The 27,963-nt window shown below is 39.7% G+C and overlaps 2 protein-coding genes across 5 annotated transcripts in view; one reads left to right on the top strand and one right to left on the bottom strand.

Moving 5' to 3' along the window:
• CENPP (centromere protein P) overlaps positions 1 to 27,963 on the top strand; it is a 211,349-nt gene that overhangs the window by 85,449 nt on the left and 97,937 nt on the right. The window lies entirely within an intron of this gene.
• ASPN (asporin) lies at positions 10,644 to 27,819 on the bottom strand. The gene is made up of 7 exons (XM_014797001.2): positions 27,566 to 27,819; positions 24,267 to 24,379; positions 19,807 to 20,020; positions 18,453 to 18,563; positions 14,087 to 14,180; positions 13,528 to 13,666; positions 10,644 to 11,043 (listed from the first exon to the last, which is right to left on the bottom strand). Exons 1-7 carry the CDS (start codon positions 27,795 to 27,797, stop codon positions 10,846 to 10,848), a joined length of 1,101 nt encoding a protein of 366 aa, XP_014652487.1. The 5' UTR covers positions 27,798 to 27,819; the 3' UTR covers positions 10,644 to 10,845.

Raw genomic sequence — 27,963 nt, 5'->3', positions numbered from 1 at the left:
CTTACAGAACTCAGAGAAACACTTACTTATGTTCACCAGTTTGTTATATAATAAAGCACATGGTAAAGGATACAGATAACAGCCAGATGAAGAGATATATAGGGTGAAGTCTGGAAGGGTCCTGAGTACAGGAGCTTCTGTCCTGTGAAGTTGGAGTGTGCTCTCCTCCCGCCTCATGGATGTGCTCACCAAACTGGAAGCTCACTGAACCCTGTACTTTAGGCGTTTTGATGGAGGCTTCATTGAGGAGGCATGATTGATTATTAACTCAGTCTCCAGCCCCTCTACTTCCTTGGAGGATGGTGGGTGGGGCTGGAACTTACAAGCTTCTGACGGTGGCTTGGTCTTTCTGGTGACCAGCCCCCATCCTGAAGCTATAGGAACCCACCCAGAGTTGCTTGTTAGAACTGTCGCTGCTATCACCCAGGAAATTCCGAGGGCTTTAGGAGTTCTGTGCCAGGAACCGAGATCAAAGACCAAATATTAGAACAAAAGATGCTCCTAGTGTTCTTATCACTTAGGAAATTACAGAGTTTTAGGCACTCTGTGTCAGGAACTGGTGGCAGAGACCAAATATCTATTTCCTATGTCACAAAGGTAAAACTCACCCTGCAGCTTCTGTCCTCTAGCCGCTTGTTCCCATCCCAGCAGCCGCTGCTAAGGACTGCCACATTGCATGACTCCAGGGGACACATTCACTGCTGTTGAGACCCTCAGTAGAACACAGTGTTGTCATTTTCTTGTGACTCCTTCCAGAAATATTTTATGCATCTAGAAGCAAATATGTATATTTAAAAATCTTTTTTTTTTTTTTAATTTTTTGCTGAGGAAGATTCATCCTGAACTAACATCTGTTGCCAGTCTTCCTCTAGTTTGTATGTGAGCCGCCACCACAGCATGGCTACTGATAGATGAGTGTTGTAGGTCTGAGCCTGGGAACCGAACCCAGGCTGCCGAAGCGGAGCATGCCAAACTCAACCACTAGGCCACCGGGTCTGGCCCCTGAAAATCATTATTTTTGAAAAGAATTCTTGTATGAAATTTGAGACATTTCTAATTATTTTCTAATATAAACGTTGATGCAATTAATAACCTTCTATATGTCGTTCCACATGTGTGCAAGTATTTTTGAGGGATAAACCTGCAGGTGTGGGCACAGGCATCTGTAATTGCTCTGTGCAGAGGGCCCAGGGCGCCTGTTCAGTCCTCACTGGTTCAGTTTATCAGGCTTTACTCTTTTATGGTCTGGTAGGTTAAAATGGTATCGTAGTTTGTTTTCATTTCTTTTACTGTGAATCTGTTTGAATATCTCTTCTTATAATTTAATTTGTAGCAACGTATGCTGCTTTTTCCAGAACCATCTATATCTTTGACTTTTATTTCTCTTGTGTTGTAGGTCTTTTTCTGACTGACTTTTAGGAGGTCTTTATATATTAGGGAAGTTAGGCTTGTGTGCTATGACTCATAACTGTTGTTTCCCAGTTTATCATTTGGCCTTTGTCTTTGCTCTTGACAGTGTTGCCACAAATATTTTATTACATTGTTGAATTTATACATTTCTACCTAAGGTCCTCCTGGCTTTTGTGTCCTAGTTAGAACCGCTTTCCCCACCTCCACGTTATCAGGAAAATGCTCCCATCGTTTCCACAGTTTCTTCTAGTACCATTATGGTTTCTTTTTTTATTTTTTACAGTTAAATTTCTGACTTGTTAGAATTTACAATACCTGTTGTGAGGTGTTGTCCTCCTGATCGTTTTGCTGAATGGCTCTTCCGGTGTCAGTAGCATTAACAGCCACCTTCCCCATCCAACCTGAAATGCCGCTATTAGCACACACTCCTTGAGTTGTGGCTCAGCCTTCCACTCTATCCCCAGAGCTGCCTGGGACTCCTACACCAGCACCAGTGACTTCAGTTGTTGTAGCCTTGAGTACCTGGTCGACTTGCTCTCCTCAGCACTCTTCTGTTTCAGAATCTGCCTGACTCTTCTCACTTGCTGCTGCTGCCTTGTTTGGTTTGACTTAATCTGCACATTTCCTTTACGTTAATATTTTCTAATATTAAGGTTGTCCATCTGTTTTATATTGTAGGTAATTTCTTCTGTTCTTCAGTTTACTAAGTCTTTATTTTTATGTGATATGCTCATTAATGATATACTTTGTATATAGAAAGAATAAATATAATGAGTATCTGTAAGATACCGGGATTAATGAAACAAACACGTGTTTACTCTCCATCCAGCTTAAGAAACAGGACATTGTTAATGCCTTGGGAGACTCTCCCCACTTGTTTCCCTCTCTCTTCCTGCCAAGGGAACCACTATTTTGAATTATGTGTTTAATATTCTCTTGCATCCCATATATACCACATATGTATGGATCTGTAAACCATGTATTACTTAATTTTGTGCTTTTGTTATATAGACGATGTACTACTGTAGCTATTCTTCTATAATTTGCTTTTTTCACTCAACATTGTGGCTCATTCATTTTACTGTTGTATACGATTCATATTCTTGTATGAAAATACCAGCATTTATCTGTTTTCTTCTATGAAAAGACATTTAAATTATTGCCACTGTTTGGTATTATGAAAAATAATGCCATGAATATTCTTGAACTTGTCTCTTGGGGGCACTTGCATGGTTTCAGTAGGGCATATACCTAGAGGTGGAATTGCTGATCGGAGGGGATCCTTTCCTTCAGCTTTACAAGATGTCACATTATGTTCTTTTTTTGCTGAGGAAGATTCACCCTGAGCTAACATCTGTTGCCAGTCTTCCTCTTTTTTACTTGAAGAAGATTAGGCCTCACCTAACATCTATGCCAGTCTTCCTCCATTTTTGTATGTGGGTTGCCGCCACAGCATGGCTGATGAGTGATGTAGGTCTGCGTCCGGGATCCGAACCCATGAACCTGGGCTGGCGAAGCAGAGCATGCTGAACTTAATCACTACACCAGGGGGCCGGCCCCTCACATTATGTTCTAAGGTAGTTATTCCAGTGTGCATTCTCACTAAGGGTGAAGAAGGCTGCACTTACTTCAGATCTCACTAACATTTGGCGTTATTGAACTTTTCCCCAATTTGGTAGGTATATAGTGACATTACTTGTGGTTTTTATTTCCATTTCACTGATTACTAAAGAGATTGAACATCTTTTTCACATATATTTCAGCCATTGGATTTCCTCTTTTGAGATATGCCTGTTAATGTTTTTTTGCTGATTTTCCTATTGTGTTATTTGTGTTTTTCTTACTAATTTTTAGGGTGTTTTTTTAAATATATATTAGGGACATCAATCTTATGTTAGTTATACATGTGACTGTGTCATGATTTTTCAGTTGATTCTCTTGGGTTTTTCAGGTACATATGGATCATATGCATAAGATCATTTTACCTTGTTTCTAATTGTTTTTAAGGGGATAGCTCTTCATTTCAAAAAGACATTTTTCAAATCTTGAGAATCCTGACAACTGGACTGTTAGTTTGTGGTTTTCCCAGTTAGCTCCCAAATAAACCACATTAGATAAAAGTACATTTCACATCAATAAGCTGCATGATGATAAAACTAGCAGACATCGTAGAAACCTCATCAAATAAGAAGGTACAGAGAGAAGAATTTTAAAAAGACCACCACGCTACCAGTCAGAGATGGCAGAGAGAGTGAGGGAGCACTCAGAGGCATGTGGAGCAGCCAGTACTCTCCACCCTCACAGAGCACTGTTCCAAGATGATATCTACAATTAAAAAATAGTTGTCTACATGATCCGTTCAACATTTCTTTTGCAATTACTGGGCTGAGTCCAAAGCAATAGCATTTTCAGACCCAGGAAAGTGTGATAAGATGTGTTTCCCTTGGCGAAATTAGTGGGAAAATACTCTTTTTTGTTAAAGGAAGAGAATGGGATATATGGATCCAGGAAGTAGAATTCCTATTACTTATGTTTATTCAGGTTAATAGTTATTAAGAAAATTTATAAATAGAAGTTTTGGGGAGATTATACTGCTGGAGGCAAAGTTCTGGGGTGAGTCAGAGTGTAGACTGGGAAGGGGCATGAAAGAACCTTCTGGGATGTTGGAAATCTTTTATATCTTGATCTTGATCTGCTTTGAACAAATGTTGCTAAGACAAGTGAATATCCATATTATACCCATGCAAAAATTAACTCAAAATAGAACAAAGACCTAACTGTAAGAGCTAAAACTATTAAATTTTAGAAGAAAATACAGGTGTCAATCTTCATGACCTTGGATTAGGCAACAGTTTCTTAGATGTGTAACAGGAAACAAAAGAAAAAGTAGATAAATTGAGTATCATCAAAATTTAAATTTTTTTTGGTGCCAGAGGATACCATCAAGAAAGTGAAAAAACAACCCACAGAACGGGAGAGAAATTTTGCGAATCATATATCTGATAAATGACTTGTGTCTGGAATTGATAACGAACTCATAAAACTCAATAATAGTGATAACAACAACCAATTTAAAAATGGATGAAGGATCTGAATAGACATTTCACAAAAGAAGATAACAAACGGTCAATTAACACATGAAAAGATACTCAGCATCACTAGTTGTCAGGGAAATGCAAATCAAAACCACAATGAAGTACCACTTCACAGTCTCTAAGATGGCTGCAATCAAAAAGATGGACAGGGGCCAGCCCCGTGGCTTAGCGGTTGGGTGTGCACACTCCGCTGCTGGCAGCCTGGGTTCGGATCCCGGGTGCACACCGACGCACTGCTTCTCCGGCCATGCTGAGGCCGCGTCCCACATACAGCAACTAGAAGGATGTGCAACTATGACATACAGCTATCTACTGGGGTTTTGGGGAAAAAAAGGAGGAGGATTGGCAATAGATGTTAGCTCAGAGCCGGTCTCCCTCAGCAAAAAGAGGAGGATTAGCATGGATGTTAGCTCAGGGCTGATCTTCCTCACAGACAAAAAAAAAAAATGGACAATAACAAGTATTGGTGAGGATGTGGAGAAATTGAAATCCACATCTATTGCTGATGGAAATATAAAATGGTACAGCCACTTTAGAAAACAGCCACTTACAGTCTACACTTCCTCAAAAAGTTAAACATAATGTTGCCATTTGACCCACCAATTCTACTTTTAAGTGTATACCCAAGAAAAATAAAGATGTATGTCCACACAAAAACTTGTACACAAATATTTATAGCAGCATCATTCGTAACAGCCAAAAAGTGGAAACAACTTACATGTCCATCAGCTGATGAATGGATAAATAAATGTGGTCCATCCATACAATGGAATATTATGTGGCAATGAAAAGGAATGATGCATTGATAGATTCTACAACATGAATGAACCTTGAAAACGTTATGCTAAGTGGAAGAAGCCAGTCACAAAAGACCATATATTGTATGATTCCATTTATATGAAATATCCAGGATAGGCAAATCCATAGAGACAGAAAGTAGATTTGTGGTTACCTACGACGAGGAGTAAATGGGGAGTAACTTAATGGGTACAGGGTTTCTTTTTGGAGTGATGAAATTGAGTGTAGTGATAGTTGCTAACTCTGAATATACTAAAAACCATTGAACTATATACTTTAAATAGGTAATTCTACAGTATGTGAATTATATCTCAATAAAGCTATTATTAAAAATAATAGCAATGGAAGTATAATTAATATAATTGAGTTGATAATTTTTGAAACTGAATGAGAAGTACATGAAAGTTCATTATATTGTTTTATCTACTTTTGCTTCTATTGCAAATTTCCCTTAATAAAAAGGAAGTCTTCGGCACTCAAACTGCAAGTCTTACTATCAGGACTCCATACTACTGATTGTGCCCTGTGTGTAAAGCCAAGAATGACGCTGGCATTTGTCCGTTGTCCCTATGTTTCTGCCTCTTCCGGCCTCTGTAACCTCTTCCCCTGACTATGGAAGGTGTTCATTTTAAAGCAGTTCTCTTTATTTGCGTATTGTTATTTCACCAACAGAGGGATGCCACTGCTGGGAGTGCTTACCTTGTCGCAGCACTGGTCCAAGTTGATTGGGTGGAGGACCTGTTTCAGAGCCCCCAGAGCCTATGATAGAAACTATAATACCTCTCTTCAATAGCACTGGATGCATTGGGGAAAAATGTCGCCTGCCCATATCTCTGAGTAACGTAGAGCACTGTGCATACGGTGAGTGTAGTCTGTGGGGGAGCTGGGAGGGAGGCTGGGCTGCTAGGATGAAAGAAGGTATGTAGGATAGAAACACATTGTGTTCTTAGGATGAGGATAAAAGTTTCTTCTTTCCCTTCACTAATAAGCACCCTTCACTGAGTTAACTCAGAAACATGGATTGAGCCAAGGCAGTGTGCTGGCCTTTGGTGAGGGGGAGAAAGAGAGGATGCAGAGGTGACTGAAACACAGTGCTGCAACCAAGATGTCTCCAGTCTTCTGGAGAAGGTGAAGAAAAGACCGATGTATAAATAGCTGTAAGTTAGATTGTGATAAGTGCAAAAGAAAAGCACAGTCAAAATACTGGGAAGATTCAGGATGGAGGATGAGACTCCATATCTGTTTATGGAGAATCAGGAAGATGAGCTGAGATGGGTGACTTTTGACATGGACGTTTGAGTTTGGGTAAGATTTTGATAGATGTAAAGGATGGTGTGACCAAACACACAGAAGCCAGAAAATACAGATCATGTTTGAGAAACAGCAAGTAATTTTGAACTGGAGTAAGCATGAAATAAGGAGTTCAGATATCATTTGAGTGTAATCATAGACAGTCTTGAAAGGTAGGTTAAGAATTCAGTAATCATTGGGAACTATTGGAGGCCTTCAGTATTATCATTATTATCAACATTATCAATCCAGATAGCACGCAGATCTGTTTGGTTGGTCATGTTACAGTTGGATTTGGCAAAATGAGGCAGGGAACTAATTTTGATATTCTAACTAGAAAATGAAGTGATTATGATGGACTGAATTGGAATAAAAAGGAAGGAATGGATGCAGGCCATGTGGGGGGAGGGGCAGGACGTGGCACCAGGTGGCTGTGGGGATGCAAGGTGGAATAAACAGCACTGCTCAAGTTCAGAACCACAACGACCGGGGGAGAGAAAGGGTCAAGAGGGACAGTGTGGGTTTGAAGGAAGTTGTTTCTGATGTTGACTTGGATTGCGTTTTATGGCTCCGAAGGTTTGGGTTTGCTTTTGAGAGTTTGTTACTCGGAGCTAGGTCCATCCATGTTTGAGGGTGGATTTCAAAGGCCTCACCTTAGAGGTTAGGCTGAATGTGTAGGAATGGATGAAGGGTGAGAGAAGAGGCGAGAAGAACATTGGGAAACACTCGCCAGTAAAGAGCGACCCGGAAGGCGTGGCATGTGGAAGCCAAGTTGGCACAGAATCTCCAGAAGGAAGCACCACACACGGTTTTCTAAGGATGATCACTGACTGAAAATGTGTGTCATCGTGGTTAGACCGCTGGGATCAAATCCTGGATCCGCCACAAGTTACTGAAACTTTGTTCCCCAATTCTCACACCTAAAATACAGATATAAGTCAAGTATAAGGTATAAGTACCTGCCTTCTAGGTTTTTGTGAGGATTAAATAAGGAAATGCAAGTGAGGCATTTGGAAGAATGTCTGGAAATGTTCTTTAAGCTGTTATTTAATATCATTCATACACTATGATTTTGGGAAAACAGACTCAGGAGAATTGTTAAGTCAATTGCAATAGGATAAGGGCCACGTGAGTAGAGGTAATTAAGACTGAGGTGAGATAATTCTTTCCAAAAAAGATGAAATTATGACGGAAAGAGAAGTAATGCAAAAGTTTGAGGAACAAAATGGATTTTTGTAAAAAAAAGTTTTAGTGATTTCAAATGATTTTCTAGAAGTATTATATTTGTTTCATGAATTCAGTGATCATTTTTTATTGTAGTATTTTGGAGGAAATACAGATACATGGTCTTTGAGATTTTTTTTCTACCTTGAAGTCCTTAGTAAACCGAATAAGTTGTAGTTTCCAATCTTTGATGGATTTCAAGTGGGTAATATTTCGTATTTACCGTAAAATGGGTTTGTGGCAAAAAACTTTAATGCAGTTTTGGTTGTTAATGATTTTTAGTAGTGATTTGTTTTTTGCAAACTTATAACCAAAAATGGCTAACAGCTATGGGATGAAAAACACAAACATTAACTACAGGAAATTAATTGCAGTGGTTTTAGGAATCATTTCCAGTGTTTTAAAATTTTTGCTCTATCTTCACTTTTTAGAAAAAGATTAACTTAGCTACTTGAAGCTCCACTGCTCAGATCAGAGACTAATCTGTTTACATGATTCTAATCTTAGCATTAATCTTACAAACTTAATTATTACTTTCAAGAACTATATTCTTAAAATTTCAGCAAACATTTGACTTTTACTTATGTTCTTATAAGTGCCATCGTAGCACAATTTTATTTTTATGATATATTGTAGAAAAATGTATTTTATTTATTATAACTTTGGAACTTTAGAATATTTTAATTTTAGAATGATTATCATTGTAATGTATTCTTTTATTTTAAGGACTTCATAATCATTAATTTTTCTTGTCAGTCAGTAATTGTCCAGTATAGTAGTTACTCGTGTTTTATCAATCTTTATGGTTTACAAAGCATTTTCACATACATTTTTATTATTCAATCCTCATAGCAACCTAATTGATCAGTATTGTCACCCCTACCCTTTATAAAAGATGAGGAGACAGGGCCAGCCCGGTGGCGTAGCGGTTAAGTGGGTGTGCTCCACTTCGGCAGCCCAGGGTTCACAGGCTCGGAACCCCGGGCACGCACCGATGCACTGCTTGTCAAGCCATGCTGTGGCAGCGTCCCATATAAATTAAAAGAAGATGGGCACGGATGTTAGCCCAGGGCCAATCTTCCTCAGCAAAAAGAGGAGGATTGGCATCAGATGTTAGCTCAGGGCCAATCCTCCTCACAAAAGAAAAAAAGATGAGACAGATTCAAAGTGGTGGTGATTTGCCCAAGACCGTAAATGAAACTGGATTTCTGGTTACGTTCTTCTAACTCAAAGCACTGCACCCCTGGGCTCATTCTGTTATATCAGTACTGGTGTTAACCTTTATTATTTTAATCCCACTTTGATCTTGCCCCTACAGTTTTACCAAACAAAAATAGCATTTTCTTCCAGGTTTCCAAACTTGTGTCAGAATTTAGAAAATAAGTAACTTTCCTATAAAACAATTGTTCTCAGACATCTGCAATTTGCTCCCTCCTGCCCAGTCCAATCCCCCACACCGACATTGGCCGTGTTGGCAGTGTCCGGAGAAATTGTTGATTGCTGTACTGTGGGGTGTTCATTGCTGCACACAGGTGATACTGGTGTCTGGTGGGTAGAGACTAGGGAGCTGCCAGACATTCTGCAAATTACAGGACAGCCCCCACACCCACCCCTCACAGAGCAGGGAATGATCCAGCCCAGAGTGTCAGCACTTCCAGAGTTGGGGAACTTTGCTAAGAAGAGTAATTTACCCATTCTTGACCCGGATGTCCAAACCCTCCACCCCTCCTTATATATCTGTAATATTTTCTACTCTCCCCCAAATTATTTTTAAAATCTAGTTTTTTAGGTAGTTTCACATAAAGGTGATTATCTTTTATAACACAGGCTTAATTTGGAGTAGTTCCGTATTGTTATTAAGAATAAGCATTATTACTGCACTAAAAATGTTATATATAGATTAGAGTTTTCATAAAAATAGTTTATGTTCCTGGGTGGGAGAAGAAAAATTAAACCAAAGCACAAGTATTTTATTTCAAACCAATATTTTAATGTTTTCCTTATTTTCGTCTTACTTATGTTGAATGTCAATAAAAAATAACTAACAGAACTTTTAGTTTCTGTGTGTTTTATTTAATGCTCTGCATATTCAGTTATACCAGGTGTATTTTTCGGAGTTATCCAGCCTGTGCATATTTGAGGAGACAATTTGGTGTAGAATTAATACTCTCCAGGCTTTTGCAACCAAGGTCTTACAAAGAGACATCTCAAAAATATTCCTTAGCGTTGAGGTGACAATGTTACGTAACCTAACAATTGACATACTGTTAAAAGCTTATACTAACTGTGATCATAAAAAATGTGAGTTATAGATTTTATATAAACACTCACTACACATTTTTATAGAGGTTTTATAATCAGGTAATAATAATTGAAAAAGAAAAGCATGTACTGTAGCTCAAAAACCAGCTGTTATGAATAGCATCTGTCGAGTTGGTAATAAACACTTGCTGAAGGCTCTATTATAAGGAGTTAGTTTTAAACATAAAGAGAGTAAGGATCTAAGACATGAGAATTTGAATAAGATTATATCAAACATATTTCAACGTTATTAGAAATATCACAGTACTACCCGAGTTATTAAAGAATAAGAATAGTATAATGTACTCTTCATGTAACTGTCTTTGTCAATTTTGTTTTTCTAACAGCAAATGAAAGAGCACAGATTTTGCTAAGTCAAGCATTCCATTTACAGTACAGTTCTTTATAAAATGCACTTGATAACAAAGTGTTAAATACTGGATATCTTTTTGTTACTGAGAAAGAATGTTCAAGCATGAGATTTATGCAAAATCATTTGTAAGCAAAAGGAAACTGCAGTAGATGCTTGTTTCTCTTACTTCTGCTGTATCAATAGTTTTGCAAAATTCTGTTGAAATTTTTTGTCATAAAGTAAGTCATGGACTTAACATGTGGGAACAGCGTTTTGCTTATGTGCATAATACCACCATTATTAATAGAGTTCAAGTATTCCAAATGTAACAATTTTTTAATTTTATATTAAATGGGTATTATTAATTACTAACTATTACTTTCTGAAGTTCCCAAGCTGAACACTCATTCTGCTCAAGACACAGCGAAATGTTGCAGGTTGTACTTCCCAGTACTTCACTGGGTTGTTGAACAGACTGATTGCACTGTATAAAGATTTCTTCATCTTTGGCACCGTTGGGCAGAAGTCATTCACTCCCACTTTTGTAATAGAATTAGAATGAAGGAAGATTATCTGTTGTAGTAGGAAAAAAGAATGGATTAAAAATATACAGTAAATGTAAAAAGAAAGTGTTCTGTTTATAGTCAGCACTTGCTCATGGGTTTTATTTATTTTACACTGATTTACATGTATTTCACTTAAAATATATGTATTTGTTTGTGCTTGTTAAATACTTGTAATGAGGCAGGCTCATGGGTTAATACACAGAAGTGTTCTCTGTATGAAGTGTGGCCTAGAACTCATGTCCAGGCCCAGAACACGCTGCCTGGTCAGCACGTGCCACTCTCCTGCTCTACATATATGTGTATATATATATGTACATATATACATATGTAGGGGCCTGTGTGTATATGAGTACTTCAGGGCCATATTTACAATAATGTGTTTTAAAGGTATTAGAAATGAGCACAAGAATGAAACTTAAGGCTCCAAGAATTAGGCTTTTGCAATATGACTGTGAAGAATTGTTCGCATTTTCTGTGGTCAAGGGAGGGAAGTTGGGAGCTGCTTTTTTTGTAAGTTGTTTTATAGAGACATATGTCTATTGACATCTTAAATACGTGTCTATAATACAGCATCAATAGTTGAATCTTTATTTGTACCAATGGACAAAATACAATTTTATAGGCTGTGTATATGTCTTTCTAAATTAAATTATTACTCAGAAAGAATGGACAATCTAAAAGCTTCCCTTCATTCCCTTTAGCAGCCCTTTAAATTCCTTCTTTGGTCTTCTTTGGCAACTGAGATTACTGGAAAGTAAAAACAATCTACTTAACTGACAGCATTTTGGCATATAAAAACGTAGGAGCCAGGGCTGGCCCTGTGGCTTAGTGGTTAAGTTTGTCGCAGCCCGGGTTCTGTTCGGGGCCTACCTATACCACTCATCAGCGGCCATGCTGTGGCAGCAACCCACATACAAAACAGAGGAAGATTGGCACAGATGTTAGCTCAGGGCGAATCTTCCTCAAGCAAAAGAGAAAGAATGGCAACAGATGTTAGCTTAGGGCGAATCTTCCTCAGCACAGAAGTATAGTAGGAGCCTTTTGCTGGCAAAGCTAAGATATCAGTTCTGGCTGTTGTTACCTCTAGATCCTGCATTGATGTCTTGGTGAGGTTGATCTGAGCCAGTCGTGAGAACTCCAGGCATTGCTAAAGCCTCAAGTTTGGTGCTGGAGCCCCCTTTGCCCTCTAATAGTCTTGGGGATTTTGTGACAAGTGCTTTATGTAGTTCCTGTGCATTTCGGGGCAGCTCACTGTCAGTGTAAGATGTAGCCTACCGCGACACTGACCTTATTAGGGATGGGAAACAGTACTGGACCCGGGTGTGTTTGCTTTGTGGACATTGGCTGAATTGTACCCTTATGACTTGTGTTGTTCTCTGTTTGTGTTATAATCCGATTCATTAAAACAAATGCTAGCAAGAGTATGAGTAGGTTTAAGAGTGCCCAGAAGCTGAGATCGGAGCTGTGGAGTAAGGTAAACAAAGGTGGGACAGGCTGAGAGAGGGAAGATCAGCTGTGCTCACAGGTTAAATACACATTTAAATGCGCATTTGAAAAGTCAAAGGAAAGTTGATACCTGGAGATGAACACCTGCCTATAGCACCTCCATTTTGATGGCTTCTGTCTCAAAGGAGTGCAGTGAACAAAACTTGTTTAAGGAGACACTGGAAAGAAATCTACAAGCAGCAAGTGGCTCAAGGCCCAGTTTTGTTCTCAATATGTTTTTGCTTCTTGGAAGATGAGGATGTTGTATATCAACGAAAGCGCATGAGAATAATGGACTGTGGTGAAACGGGATTAAGTAGAGAGTCTTAATTTGAGGGCCATAGATGAGAACCCTCTGAAATTATATGCAGAATACTGTCTTCCTTTTTGTTCTTGGGAGGGTCTAAAGCTTTATCAGGTTCCCAAGGATTCTGTGGCCCCTCCCAGCTGGTGAAGAGTTGCCAGATTAGAAGGAAAAAGTACTTAATAAAGAAGAACAAGAAATGTGGACCCATGATGCTCCAAATACTGACTTTTGATTATATATTCTGGCCTGAATTTTTTAAAAAGCATACCCACTTATATCTAGCACCACGTTGATAGTGAAAATATCTGGGGCCTTGTCCACACGCTCTGCCTGTGTAAAATGTTTCCAGAATGAGGATGTGTGATCCTCCTTGGTTTCCTCCTGACCAGTCCTTCCTTTACATATCCACTGCCACCCCAGAAACATAAAATTAGTTGGGTCAGTACCTTTGCCGCAATGGCCTTAGTAGTTTCAGTAGGAGAAGCAGAGGATGGAAATGAGTACCTGAGCATTTTAGCTGGTGTCTGTGTAGAAACTGTTCTCGTGCTCCCCTGCTGCATAAAAAACTTCGGCAACCTGGAGGGTGGTTATTTGTGAATTACCCTTGCTACTGCGTGATCTTTGCTTCAGGTACTAGTTATGTTTCATAAAAACAAAGAAAAGTGCTAATATCTACAAAATACAAGTAGAATGTTTTACCTGGAGGTATTTCAACTCCTGTAGTCCTGAAGGGATTTTTTTTAGTTTATTGTTTTCCAAGTGTATTTCCCTTATGCGTGGTATGTTAGCAAGACTTCCATTTTCGATATCTGTGATTCTGTTGTTTCCTAGGCCCAGCCTAAAAATGATAGAAAATGCATCATCTCTTAAGCAAATGGTGTGATACAGTTAGCTGAAAACACCTCAGCCAAGTTAGAAATATAAACCTGTCCTATTTGTATACATGTTCAGAGAAAGGTATTTCAAGGATTTATTTAATAACCTATTTCAGTATGTAACAGCCCTCCCCTCCACTGTCAGAAAATTCTTTATCTAACCTATCGTCAACGAAGGGGTATTTGAAAAGAATCTTTTTCCTCATTCCATGTGGTGTCTCTCTCCCATTCTAGAGACGGAATCATAGTAGTTTTCCCTTCACCCTCTCCACTAGCTGCCATGATCATCTTGGCTAGGTCCCTGCACACATTCTCCAAGAAGTTTCACTGATGTCTTCTCAGAGGGACTGCTACTTCTAAGTTAGGGTTTTGGAGAGTTTTACCTTTGCAGATCTTTATATCGTTTAAAATCCTCAAGTTCCACAGTTGAAATTTTATTATAATCTAAATGAAGCTCCAGTAAAGTTGATGGTAGTTCTGATGATAACAAAAGAAATGTGTATGTTAGATCAAGTAAGACCTAAGTTGTTTTCTAAGCCCCACGATTATTTATTTACTTGTTAAGTTTCACATTATAGATTTAGGCGATTTTTTAGGGATATGCTTTTTTTTTTAACTTTTTATTATGGGAAATTTCAAACATACACAAAAATAGAAACTAGTATTATGAACCACCATGCTGTTCCCAGCTTCAACAATTATCTCCATTTTTCCAATCTTGTTTCGTCTACCCCATTAGTTGTTTATTATTGGCTTGTTTATTGATTTGTTTTTATTTATTCAGGGTTTTATTGCTGGAGTATTTTTTTTTTTTTTTTTTTAAAGATTTTATTTGTTCCCCCCGAAGCCCCAGTGGATAGTTGTATGTCGTAGCTGCACATCCTTCTAGTTGCTGTATGTGGGACTCGGCCTCAGCATGGCCGGAGAAGCGGTGCCTCGATGCGCACCCGGGATCCGAACCCGGGCCACCAGCATCGCAGCGCGCGCACTTAACCACCAAGCCACAGGGCCGGCCCTATTGCTGGAGTATTTAAAACCAAATTCCATACATAATGTCATTTCACCTGTAAAGACTTCACTAGATATATTTAGCTCATACAGTCTTCTTTTTTTACATAATCATCGTCAGTATCACATCTAACAAAATTAGCAACAGTGATATCATCTAACATTTATTTCCCTAATGATCTCAAATATATTGTGTGTACAGTTGATTTGTTCAAGTCGGGATCCAAATAAAGTTTACAGAATACATTTGGTTCTTATATCTCCTGAAAGTTCTTCTGTCACACACACTCTCCTTTTTCTCCCTCTTCTGTTGGTTTGTTTCAGATAGTGATTTGTGTGAGATACGCATTTGTGGGTCTGGCTGATGGCTTCTGTGTGATATGGTTGATCCTGGTCCTCTAGCCCCTATAGTTAGATCTAGAGACCAGGTCAGATTCCGAAGACCACCCTTTCATTTGGTGGTCTCAGCGTTCACTGATGACTGCTACCTAGATCCATTGTTTCATTAAGAATCGGAAAATGGGGGGCCAGCCCGGTGGCGCAAGTGGTTAGGTGCACGTGCTCCGCTGCGGCGGCCTTGGGTTTGCGGGTTCGGATCCCGGGCGCGCACCAACACACCACTTGTTAAGCCATGCTGTGGCGGCGTCCCATATAAAGTAGAGGAAGATGGGCATGGATGTTAGCCCGGGGCCAGTCTTCCTCAGCAAAAAAGAGGAGGATTGGCATTGAATGTTAGCTCAGGGCTGGTCTTCTTCACAAAAAAAAAAAAAAAAAAAAGAATCAGAAAATGGTCATTTTCTGATTTTGTCATTCTTTATGCATTTATTAGGTAGAATTATTCTCTAAAGAATTTTTCTTCATCAGTTGTTTAGTTACTTTATAATACTGTTTTTACAGAAAAGGCAGCATAAATGCTTGGCTCTTTCAAGTAATGAATTAGTACAATGCCCAGAGGTGACTAGTGAATTTTTTTAGTATCATTATGAACCCATGGACTTTTACTCTATTTGATATGTTTGACTCTCTGCAGTATTTATTCTTTTCAATTAGTAGTAGTTTCTGCATAAATTAAGAGAAGCCTCTGCACTGTCACCTGGCACATGGCAGGTTCTCTGTGAATCTTTGCACCTTCTGTCCTCAAACCTGTGTGTCCTGACCCCAGCCCTCCCCATATTAACTGGAGCTGGAATGAGAGAGACTAACCAGAAAAATGTCAGACCTCATTTTATTAGTCCTATATATAAGGTATTATTTGTCAACCAAAGGTTCTACTTAGCGCTCTTTTTTTCCAACTTGCTGAGACATACGTTAGTGGTAAAGGCTGTTGAAGGTACTTGAAGCATCCTTATGAATATCAGTACTCTTCATGGCTGAATTTATGTTGATTCCAGAATCTATTTTGAATTTTAAAAGTAAACAAAAATCACTGGAAAATATCAGAGTGTGCCAGCCTATTGTAGTCTACGTTGTAGCAAGTCAGAGAAGAGCACAATCTCTGTTCATGTTGGGGAGTCGGGGAAACTTCTTGGAAGAGGGTTTGTAGAACTTGAGGGGACTGTCCTGTCCCCTAGGGCGTGGAAAAGGTAGATAACCAAAGAGAAGAGTGTAGCCTCTGTAGAATAACTGAGCAAAGGTGTGGTAGGAGTTCAATGTTGGTCAACAAACATTAGCATACTATTGTACAGGTATTTCTATTCCTGCCCTATCTTCAAACAAGTTTCTCCTCTCCTCCACGCAATAGTATTATGTAGTAGAATTTTCCAAATGAATAGGAAGGAAAACATTTTTCACTATCCTTATGTTAACTTGTCAGGTCTGGTAAGGACCCTTTGGACCCCTGCCTAATTCATGCTGCCACAAGGGGTGGTGACAATTGAATTATAACATTTAAGCAGCCAGCCTTAACGTTTTATAAATAAATTATAAGAACAAAAACTTAACTGGCTTTTGAATGTCATAGGGATCTTGAAGGAGTAGTTATGTAAGTTGAGAGATTTGATTCCAATTTAAATTTCTAAAGGCGTAAAATGTTCCTTTAGGCTTTGGAAGAATCTTGAGAACTTCATGAGAAGTTACAACTTCATTTTTAAGATATGCTTTGAAACTTGACCAGAATTGCTTTCAGGATGTTCTGCAGTCTAGGAAAGGCCGCAGGTGTGAATGTGAAAAACTGTGTCAACTCAGGGATGCAGCTGAGCCCCAGCTCTGGGGAGCGGCCTCGTCTCCTGCACATCCTCTCCCCTCGCCCTCTGTCCTTCTGCCTTGCCCCTCCCCGCTCCTCTGTGTCAGCTTCCAGCGTATGAAAGGGATTTTATGTGTTTGACTTGTTAGGTAGAGTTTGTATTTTTGGTCTAAAGATGAGAAGGTAAATATATAACATTTTAGGTTTCTTGTAGAAAAACAGCCACCACTTTGAAAGCTAAATTAAGGTGGTTTTTTAATTGCATAGTTCAGAATTAAACTGATTTTTCCTGTATAAAAAAATTCTTTCCACTTTTACTTTAGGTGATTTTTCTCTAAGTGGAAGAGCACCACTTGATTAATAATAGCAGCTTTGCTGTGTCTTTCAAATGATCAGTTACGTTTGTTAATCTTCTGCATCAGGTGAGTAGTAGAAAAGGAGTTATGGTGAAGTCACTGCTTTTACTGTGGATACTGAAAGAGCAGTTTGAAAGGAAAATGTTATTAATCACAGGGGTTCTTTCTGGTGCAGGCAGTCATCATAGCAGAGGGAGGGAGAGAGAGCCCTTGTCAGGATGAGGAAAGCGAGACTTTGACTGTGGGTCCCGAGAAAGGCAGTCCTGTCTAGTGAAATCAGACCGAGTGCTTGAGTAATGCCCTAGAAAACTGGGCAAGTAGCAAACTGAAGAAGTGTTTTACTGTGAGGAGGCAGCTTCGGGTCACATGATAAAGAGCACCGTGCTCATTCTGTTAAGGGTCGTGTCATGAGAGGGTGTTCACCGTGTGCCTGACACTGTTCTGAGACCTTATGAAGAAACAGGGCCCAGAGTGCCTTGCCCAGAGTGCATGCCCATCCCTGCCAGAGCCAGTGTCTACCCCAGTCCAGCCTCACAGGCCCACCCAGAACCACTGTGGCACAGCTGGGAGACAGCCTCTGACCCCACGCGTCTTCCTCTGCTTTCTTTTTTTGTGTGTGTGAAATTTTTGTTGTACATTATTGTTTATCAGTCACCATATAAGTGCATCCCTCCACTCCTTGTGCCCACCCCCCACCCCCCTAGCCCCTGGTAACCACCAAACAGTTCTATCTGTGCATGTGTTGGTTCATCTTCCACATATGAGTGAAATCATGCCCTGTTTGCCTTTCTCTTTCTCGCTTATTTCGCTTAACGTAATACCCTCCAGGTCCATCCATGTTCCTCTGCTTTCTTTACAGACTTCTCACCTCTAACTGCTGCTTCTCAGAATCACAAATACAGATGAGTGAATGTCAGGAAAGAGAAGGAAAATAAAAAGTTCTTTGCTTCTTAATGTTTGTTCTTACTGGGGGAAAAAAAGATTCTGGTTTCATACAAAAAACAAAGCACTACATATGGCTCTTGATGTGTGTGTGAGAAAACACTAAATTTCATGCCACACTGACCAGATATACTGTAAAAAGGATTCTAACTGCAGTGTGGTTTTGACAGTGTATATATAGTTTACAACATTACATTTAATGGTCATTTAAAGATGACAGTTTTTTAAAAATACTTTATCTTAAATAAAGTAAATACAAACCTTTAGGAATTGAGGTCAGTTTTGCTTCTGCAATTCTGACGTGGAACACTGTCACCCCTTCAAATGCCCCTGGTTCAATCCCATTATTATCAAGAGGGTTTGCACTCATCTCTGTGGGGAGAAAATACATAATTCAGCATACGTATGTTGTATATGAAGGAAACTCACGATGCAGAGATACACATCCCAAGAAAATTCTGAGAAGTATGAACTTCATCCTTCAGACTTTTTTCACTCCATATAACTGTTTCTATGTCTGTCTACTCCCCTTTCTGTCAGTCTCAGAAAAAGACTGCTTTATATTACATAGGCTGGAATATAGAACAGGTCACTATTTTGTTTTCAGTTACTAAATCAATAACTTATTATCACTCTTTTATAACCATGAACATAATCAAGGTTTCGTTGTAGTAATAATATTACATCAGAAAAAAGATCATCCTTCATATAATTCAAAATGTTTGTGTTTTCCAGTGTACATTTGTCACCTAAACCTTTTAAGTTATAAGTCAGTGAGAAATTATTTGAGTAACAGAAATATAACTTGGAGGAAATACCATTAAGTGAGAGTGCCAGGCACTTGGTTGAATTAAATAAGTGAATACATGAATGAGAACACTGGTTAGGAGTTTTGAATGGATATTGTAGGGGGACCATGGCATGGTTATACCATGAGTGTTAGAAATAAAATAGAGTGGAATTTAAAATATACAACAAAAAGTTCCTTAGCTCAGTAATCTTAAAGCAGATAATGAAAAGTTAGATGTACATTCCAAGTCGTTATCTGAAATAATTTTGTACATTATATCTGAGTAGAGCCATGTGTCGCTTAACAACAGGGCTACATTCTGAGAAGTGCGTCTTTAGGTGATTTTGTGGTTATGCGAACATCACAGAGTGTACTTACACAACCCTGGATGGTATAGCTTACTACACAGCTTGGCTGTATGGTACTGTCTTGTGGGACCGCTGTCGTATATGCAGCCCATCGTTGACCAAAATGTCGTTATGCAGTGCATGACTGTAATTTATACAATACATTAAAAATACTACCTTTAAGTAACAGATTTTACCACTTAGGGCAGTCAGAAAACAGATACCACACTAGGTGTTTCAGAGGGGATTCTTAAGAGTGCATGTGTGTGTATTACAAAAGGCATATTTCTTTAAGTGCTATCAATTTTGTTTGATACTTTAATTGATTTATAAATGCCATATCTAGTTAAAGATTATTAGATTCAAAAAATTAATTTTGGAAATTATCAGTCTTAAAAGTTAATACTGATGATAAAGATCTCTACATCTGTGTATTGCTTGTAATTTCAAAATGTCCCATTCATTTGCCAAAACTTACCTAGAACATGTAAAGCATTCATTCCTTTGAATGTCTCCTTTTGTATTTTCTTAACTTTATTATCATGAATTCTGAGTTCTGCTAATGATTTGGGAAGATTAAGTGGTATCTCACTTAGTTGATTGTGGGACAGATAGACCCTTCGCAACTTCTTTGTGGTTAGAAAGGCTTTTGGGTGAATCTTTGTTATCTTGTTGTTGTTCAGAATCAAAGCCTAGATAAAGCATAAAAAGTTACACCCTATTAGGAAGTGGATTTAATTTACTGATATTCTACAGTGATTAGTCAGTCATGAAATTCATATACTTGATTAACCATGTGAGTAATTCCTCAGCCCAATCTAAGCTAAAAAAAAAATTTACTGCTGAGTTGGCACAGTGCAAAGCTTTAATAGTTGTTTTATGCCTTTGGTTTATCTTTGAGTAGGTGATGTGTTCACGTGGTTAAGTCTCCCTGCTCCTACTTCCCTTCATGGAATGATGAAGCGAAGTATGAAGTATTATCTTTATCTTATCTTAAAATCTCTTCACTCTACAAATTTTATTGCACACCAAATACATCAAATGCATGATTTTGTCTACTTTTAAAACCTCACTTCTTTTATGTTTAGTGTTTACCATTTTTCGCAGAGTAGAAGTCTGTAGGAATCAACTCCTACAAAGTGCCCTCAGCATTCTGGCATATTGCAGACACTAAGGAGAGAGTAGTGGGTCCCAAGGAATGACTCAACCCCTTCCCAGTTCTGTGGCTGTTTGTCAGTGCCACATGGCAGCGCCCTTCAGAGGAGACAAGCCCAGAGAGTAAAGAAGCTCCTAGCAGCCTGGCTCTTCGTTCTCCACAGCCAGGCCCTGTGACGTGTTGAGGCTGCTGATGGCAGCCGCCTCAGTCTGCTGGGAGATGGGAATTTCAGAACTCAAACGGGGGAAGTCCTGAGCAGCCAGGACTCGTCAGTCACCCTAGTAACTATTTTCACTGCAAAGTTGACAAAGCTTAGCCCTTGTTTTACTGCCAGATTTTGCGGAAAGAATTTTCGATGTTTCCCAAGGGTGACAGCAGGTGACTTAGCATCCCTGAGGACTTCTTAGCCTTCTCTACTAATCAGGATCCTCTCGTTCTTTCAAGGAGCTGCTCTGGATTCATTCCTTTTATGAATTTTGCCTCGAGTCCTATTCTGCAACAATGTTCCTGCTCTTTCCAGACTGACTTAATATGCCTTTCTGGTGTTATTCTTGTTGTTGTTGTTGTTCTACAGAAGAAATAAAATACTTCGGCAGTTCAGCTCACTTTAATACCATTTTCCTGGCTTCACTATTGACCTTTGCTCCTCCCTCTCTCACCCTCCTTTCGGACAGATTTCACCTGAGAAAGGTTAAATGTGCAGGGGAAGCGTTGAGACTGCATTGTGTTACCACCTGGTAAAATACTCTCCTTTCTGAACGTATGATGCCAAATAACAGTTTGTTTTCATTTTTCTGTAGTGAAATATGGGGGCATTTAACAACTTGGCACATCTGCACTCAACCTCGTGAGGTAAATTTAGCAGAAAGTATTTCTCTCCTTTCAGTGATAAGGAAATGAAGTGAAGAAAAGTGACTTGCCTCCTGTCTGCCTGCCCTCTGCCCTCCCTGCTTTGTTCTTCCTATCCTGTGCACTTCCTGTGGCTGCCACTGTCAGGAGCCCCTGAGTGAACCCTACCATCCTGCATGGGGTTTTGTGTGCTTTTTTCTGGTTAAGACATGCCATTGTCAGAGCTACATAAGAGGAAGCACAAGTAACACAAAACAGGGTAAGAGTTTTCATGTACTGCTGTGAGATGTGGCCCCAGGAGTCTGGTTATCAGAGTGTCTCCAGTTAAAGTGCACTTTCAGTGTGGGCTCTCACAGGAAAGTTCCAAAAGGGGCAGTCACAGAGCCCCAAACAGTGTGGTTTTGTGTCAGGACAGAGATGAGAAAAGTATAGCCTTTCGAAAGTGGGACAGCGAGTCTCCATGAGGAATGTGGCTGTAATAATGGGCTGGAAGGGAACTGGGCATGTGTGTGTGTGTAAATGATCCCACTTGTTCTCGAATGCTGGACTGACCTTTGTGTAAGAACCAGAATGCCAAACAGGCAGCTAAAACATAATACAGAGAATTGATAGAATATCTAAAAAACATGTTGATTCTTGACAGGTACCATATAAGATATTATAATTAAATAAATGTTTCGAAATATACAGCATGCCCACAATTTAAAGTGTGTGCTTTAAAAAGTGCTTTACATTAGTACATTGGCTAGTCTGGAAACACTAGGCTGGTGTCAAAAGTAGTTAATAGGAGCCGGCCCCATGGCGTAGCGGTTAAATGCGTGCAAACCGCTGCTGGCGGCCTAGGTTCGGATCCCTGGCGCGCACTGATGCACCGCTTGTCAGGCCATGCTGTGGCGGCGTCCCATATAAAGTGGAGGAAGATGGGCACGGATGTTAGCTCAAGGCCAGTCTTCCTCAGCAGAAAAAGAGGGGGATTGGCATGGATGTTAGCTCAGGACTGATCTTCCTCACCAAAAAAAAAAAAGGTAGTTAACAATTATTCACTGAGCTCCTTCCACGCATTCACTCATCTAGTCTAGTAACCTCTCTGAATTCATACTATCGTTACACCACTGTGACAGCTGAGAGAGGGCAGGCTTCGAGAGGGCAGCCACTTTCTCGGTGCACACTTCTGGGAGAGCCAAGATTGAGCCCAGGGCCACCTGAGTACAGAACACTCGCCCTCAACACAGCACCATATGAAAACTGACTGAAAGAAAATAGGCCTAAGACAGCTCCTGGCATCTTCTAGATTCTCATCTGCCAGTGAATAATGGGAGCACATGTGGACTGAGGCCCTGGAATACTCCTAAAATGTAATGTAATAAAACAACAATATGGCAAATTAAATTAAAAACTGTTTCTGATTTCAGTATTAAATATGACATTAATTACTCTTCTTGTGGTTGTATAGCTGAATATAGGTTGAAGAAGTGGTAGAAGCGCTCATAGGCTCTATTTCCAACTTCTGAGGGTAGAAAAAGGGCCTTGCCATTCTCTAAAAGTTCCTGTGGCCTGAGGTTAGTGGGGTGGGCTGGATGGCCCCTTGGTGGAACCCACTGTGCTGTTTCTAATGGTCTCAGTGGTTAAGTGATGCTGCAGTTAGAGGATAAATGTATGCTCTTCCCCTTGTTCTGTTTCTGGAAGCTGTAGTGTGTGTGGAGCCTTCCCACATCTGAGCTGTCTGCACAGTACGTTGTAAAGGAAAAGGAGCAGTCAAGGCCCTACAAGCGTGGCCTCCTGGCAGCACAGGGAAGAGGGTGACTTTGCAGAGGCTGCTCCCTCCAGGCACCACTCCTTGCCAGGCTGGCTTGGCACGAGGATTGAGTGATAGAGCCTAGTAAAGAGCCTCTCTCATGGTGCCCAGAACATGACCACCCTAAGTGCCTTGCTCATCCAGTTGACAGACAGACACTGGCTTGCATAATGGGACTCAAAAGTTCCCTTTCCCTGCCAGCTGGGACAGGTCAGCAGAGTCTGTGCACTGACCCAAGGATGACTGGCAGCCAGGGTGGCCTCATATCTCGGATGTAGGAAGAGAACAGGTCTACATGGATAGCAGCAAGAGACGGCTGTCGTCATGGTGTCTCTCCCTTCTCTTAGTGCTATAACCACTGCAGACGACAGGCTTTACATTTCTTGTCCCCAGCACAGCCTGAGAATGGCCTAGAAGAGCAATATTGGCTTACCACAGTAGCCTAGTGCAGAAAAGAGGCCGTCCCACCCTAACACCGCACTGAGGGGAAGAGATGACACCCCATGGAATGGGGAATCAGTGTGGAATCAGGCTCTCCCCCAAACCCAATCCAAATTAAATAAAAATTTTACTTGCTAAAATCTAGAGGCTCAAAATGTTAAGTAGAGAAATAGGAATCTTAAATCTTAGAAAATTAAAATATGGTAAGGAAAAATTATTTTTTATCTTTAAGGGTGTAGAAAAAAAGCAATACAAGTATGTATTATTCAATTAGATATATTGCGTGTACTGCTGTTAGAGATTTGTGGTGTCTTAAGATAAGTCAATGGGTTTGGGTACAGATCTTCTTATGCTGTATGCTAATGAGTAACTATAAATAATCATAGTCTTATTCTAGTGTATAGTGACTGTGATTACCTAAATAGATCGTAAGCTCATTTAAGGACTGTTTACTTAAATTCTTAGCCCACTGCCTTTCACCTGGTTCTTATTGAGTAAACGTCAGTTGACTTAAATTATTAATTGAATTAAATCTGTAATTTTTCGTTAACCAGAACACTGCTGAATAACAGAGATTTTGTCATGCTTCACACACAGAAAAGTAAGACTGGTTTACACGAACACAGTATGAGTAATCATTTTAGCAGTGATAAAAATTTTCACTTAAATATTTGAAAATATGAGCATATATTCTTACGTAAAGTGAAGTGAGTCCTTTAAAATCATTTTCTTTGATTTCCTTAATTTTATTGTTTTGAAGGTCAAGCATTCGTGTATCAAATGGAATGCTGCTTGGGACGGAGGACAAACCTGAGAGATAAACAAACATGTTACATACATGTTATATGCTGAAGACAAGATTGCTAATATGATAGAAATGTGCATTTGTTAAAATCCACAGTTGCCGTTAGGTAAAAGATGACTTAACATGTAACAGATGAGAAAACCACTGTTCTTTGGAAAGGCCTAAAGACCTTTTCAAGTAACTTATTTATTTTTACAACATGTCTAGCTGGGTCTAGCTGTCACTGCTCGTCTTCTGCAAGGTGACAGTAAACGGAGGTAAATTGGGGCGTGCCAACGTGACCGACAGCTGAGGCACAGCTTCTGCTGATGTACTTTTAGCTGAGGAATATTAACATTCTTTGCAAATTTTCAGGCTGTTGTAGTGCTAAATTGGAGCCTGTGGGTTTTGATCATTTTAAGAAGTCTCAAAACGTAGAAAGTTGTGCTTAGAAAATAGATAAGATAGTTATTTTCATGTACATTATCAAAAACTTTGCTGCCTATTTCCTTTAATAATGAGCTCCTCTAAGTAGTAGTAGATTATTTAATTTACAACAACTTGTTCATCAGTAACTTATTGTTGACATGTAGGTGTGCGGTATACCTTTACTGAAGTCATCAACCACAGCATTAGTTCTTTTCCAGCCATTGCTCTAGTTTGGAGTTACCTGGGCCCACCTGTTAGTCACCATTCCTCTTTGAGGGTACCGTAATAGCTTTCTTTTCTGTCATCTTAGATGAAGTGAAGGTACAGCGGCATCTTCCTCTTTGTGTAGATACTCAACAAATGTTAATTAAATTATTAATTAAATGTTATTAAATTATTAAATGTACTTTTCCCCTAGCAGAAAATTACTAGGAGCTGTATGTGGTGCATTTCTTGCTTTCCCTACATGGCTGAGCACTCCCATCCCTGCTTGCTGTCAGGTGTTCCACACAGTAGTTAAGCTTGATGACCATGGGGCCTTCTTATTTTTCTTCATTTTATTATTGAAATGTTCAAACATACAGAAAAGTTGAAAAATTTGACAGTAAAAACCCATATTCTCTTTCTACCATCAGCATTTTACTAAACTATACTTACTGTCCATCTGTCAATTCATCTTTTTTTATGCATTTGACAGTGAGTTTCAGATGTGAGTACACTTTTGGTGGAGCCATCCTTCCTCCTGAAGAGTAGCAGTATAGTTAGCAGCCCCAAACTGAAGAGTTCAATATCTAAATACTGTGAATATCAACATTCCACTCAACAGTCCTCAATACTTTTCCCTCCATACTTTAAAATTGACAAGTCTTTTAAGAAGTTTGACCATAGATAGAAAGAGAGAAAAGGGGGTAACTTGATAGGTTAGCAAGGTAACAGTTTTGTTGGTTTCAGAAAATGAAGTGAGGAGCCTGTAGGAAGCTGGAGCTTCTGCAGAAAGGACCTGGTGACATAGACTTTGACAGACCTAACCCTACCCTATCCCTTATGGAATTGGAAGCTCTGAAAAGAATTTCGTTTCCTGAGGGAGAAAGAGGAACGAGTATCCAGACCCTTTTCGTCGTCAGTGATCATGGGGGAGGTGAGGTATATGCTGCTAACAGTGACGTGTCATTTTAAAGGTGAATGTCAGACTATTATTACGAATATTCTTAGGTGAATTTTGCTCAGTAGCTAAATATTCAGGAGACCATGTAAGGAAAACACTGTTTGCAACCAGCTGTCTGTCCTGAAGTAGTTCACCTTTTCTCAGTCCTTTGATGACAGTCGTGTGTTGGAGCAGAGGTGCACAGTATTTCCTCCAAGGTCTTCAAGTTGAAGCACATGACTTTGCTCTGGAGCAAGTACAAAGGCCATCACACAAGGACGATGTGTGCTAAAGATGAACATCTCCTTAGTCATAGCCTTACCCAAAACCAACCCAGTGTCCATCTAGCTGTGTCCAAGTATACACATACATTTTTATTCTGATTTCTGTTTTACGGAGTGCCTTCACGTGCACCAACTCGACCAATAGTAGAGTTTTGTCCTGCCTGGGATGCAGCTTAGAAACAACAGGACATTCTGATATTCCTTTGCTCAAACCTTTTCTCACACCAGGGTCTGTCTCAGCTTCTGCATTTCTCCTTGCTGCTGCTCTTCCCACAGTCATTCTGCATGTGCTTCCAGACTAGCTTTCCTCAAACATTCCTTGACTCTTGTCACCTCTTTCTCACAATGATGCCAAAGGTAAAGCTTAAAACCCATTTTTCCCCAGCCTGTATATTCCATTAAGACTTTCCCAGAGATTCCAGCTCATAAGAAATCTCCTCTTTTTCTGAATGGGTTTTGTTCCCCTCTCTCATTTTGTCCCATATTTACACACTTTGTTCAAGTCTCTTAAGTGGATTTTAACAAGCTTTGACTATTGCCACAAATGTGGCAGTAGGAAGTGAGTCTAAAGCTTTCAGAGGCACCATCCGCCCGTATGCTCTGGAAGTGGCCGTGATGGGCCTCCAGCCCCAGAATGGGAGGCGTGTGCCAGACCTTGGCTTTCTACAGGAGGGCAGGTCTGAGCCAGCCCCTCTTGTGGAAATAGCCGAGTACAATAACTCTTGATGTGCATTCTCATCACACCTTCTCCCTGAGCTGGGTGTGAGTGTGCCCCTCTATTGGAGAGTACCTTCATTAGAAGTATTAAAGAATAAAATACTCAGCAGAGAATTACACATTTTTGAAAGACTTTAGAAAGTAATTTAGTTCAGCCACTTCTTTTCTAGACAGTTCTAAACCCAGATCATTCAGAACAAATAGAGCATTGTCTTTAAAATATCTAGATTAGAGATTTCACAAACTCTATAACCTATTTACTGTTCCGGACAGGCAACCTCTTTTGTTATTGTAGAATTTTACTAGAAAGCACAATCTCAACCTCCTGACACCCTGAGATGAAACCACAGTGATATCCATTCTCTCTGAAGGAATTAAAATGAAGCACTTTGATTCAAATTTGGGAAGAGAAGGAAACGGTCTATGTATGAAATTCCCATTATTTTCCTTTGATTTTCTGGATTTTTAAAATAAGTTTGGATGTACTTTGAGGTTTGTTAGACTTTCCAAAAATTTAAATGAAAAATTACTTTATAATCAGTGAGCTGATTTTTGAAATTTCAGTGAGTACTTTTCCCATCCTTTTAATTTTGTCAGAACGACATTCTTCTCCAAAACAAGTTGATGTGCTTTCTTACCTAGATCCGAGCAGTGCACAACTCTCGAGTAGCATTGGCATCCAAATGGGCATGTTGGAAACAGATCAAATGGGAAGAAGGGGTTAATTGGCTCTCTTGTTGGAAAAAGAGAGTTGTCAGCATCAGTGTCATCACCTTCGTCCTCCATGTCCTGCAGCATCATGTGTGAAGGACGAAGTAAAGGTTTGGCAGAGCACAAAGCCAAGAACACTAGGAGCACACACTCCCTCATGCCGTCTTGTGTAGGGGACCAATCTAGAACTAAGTAGACATTGAGGATTCAGTTAAAGTTTAAACAGATACAGTTCCTGCATTGAGTACAACGAGATGGCATTCATGTCCATTGCTAGTGTGAGAGTAAATTTATAAAAAGGTTTTGGAAAGTAATTGGCAATATG

The sequence above is a fragment of the Ceratotherium simum genome, chromosome 20 (genome assembly GCF_057802395.1).
Source record: "Ceratotherium simum simum isolate JZ-2026a chromosome 20, ASM5780239v1, whole genome shotgun sequence".
Taxonomy (NCBI): Eukaryota; Metazoa; Chordata; class Mammalia; order Perissodactyla; family Rhinocerotidae; genus Ceratotherium; species Ceratotherium simum.
This window is presented reverse-complemented; position numbering and strand designations above follow the sequence as displayed.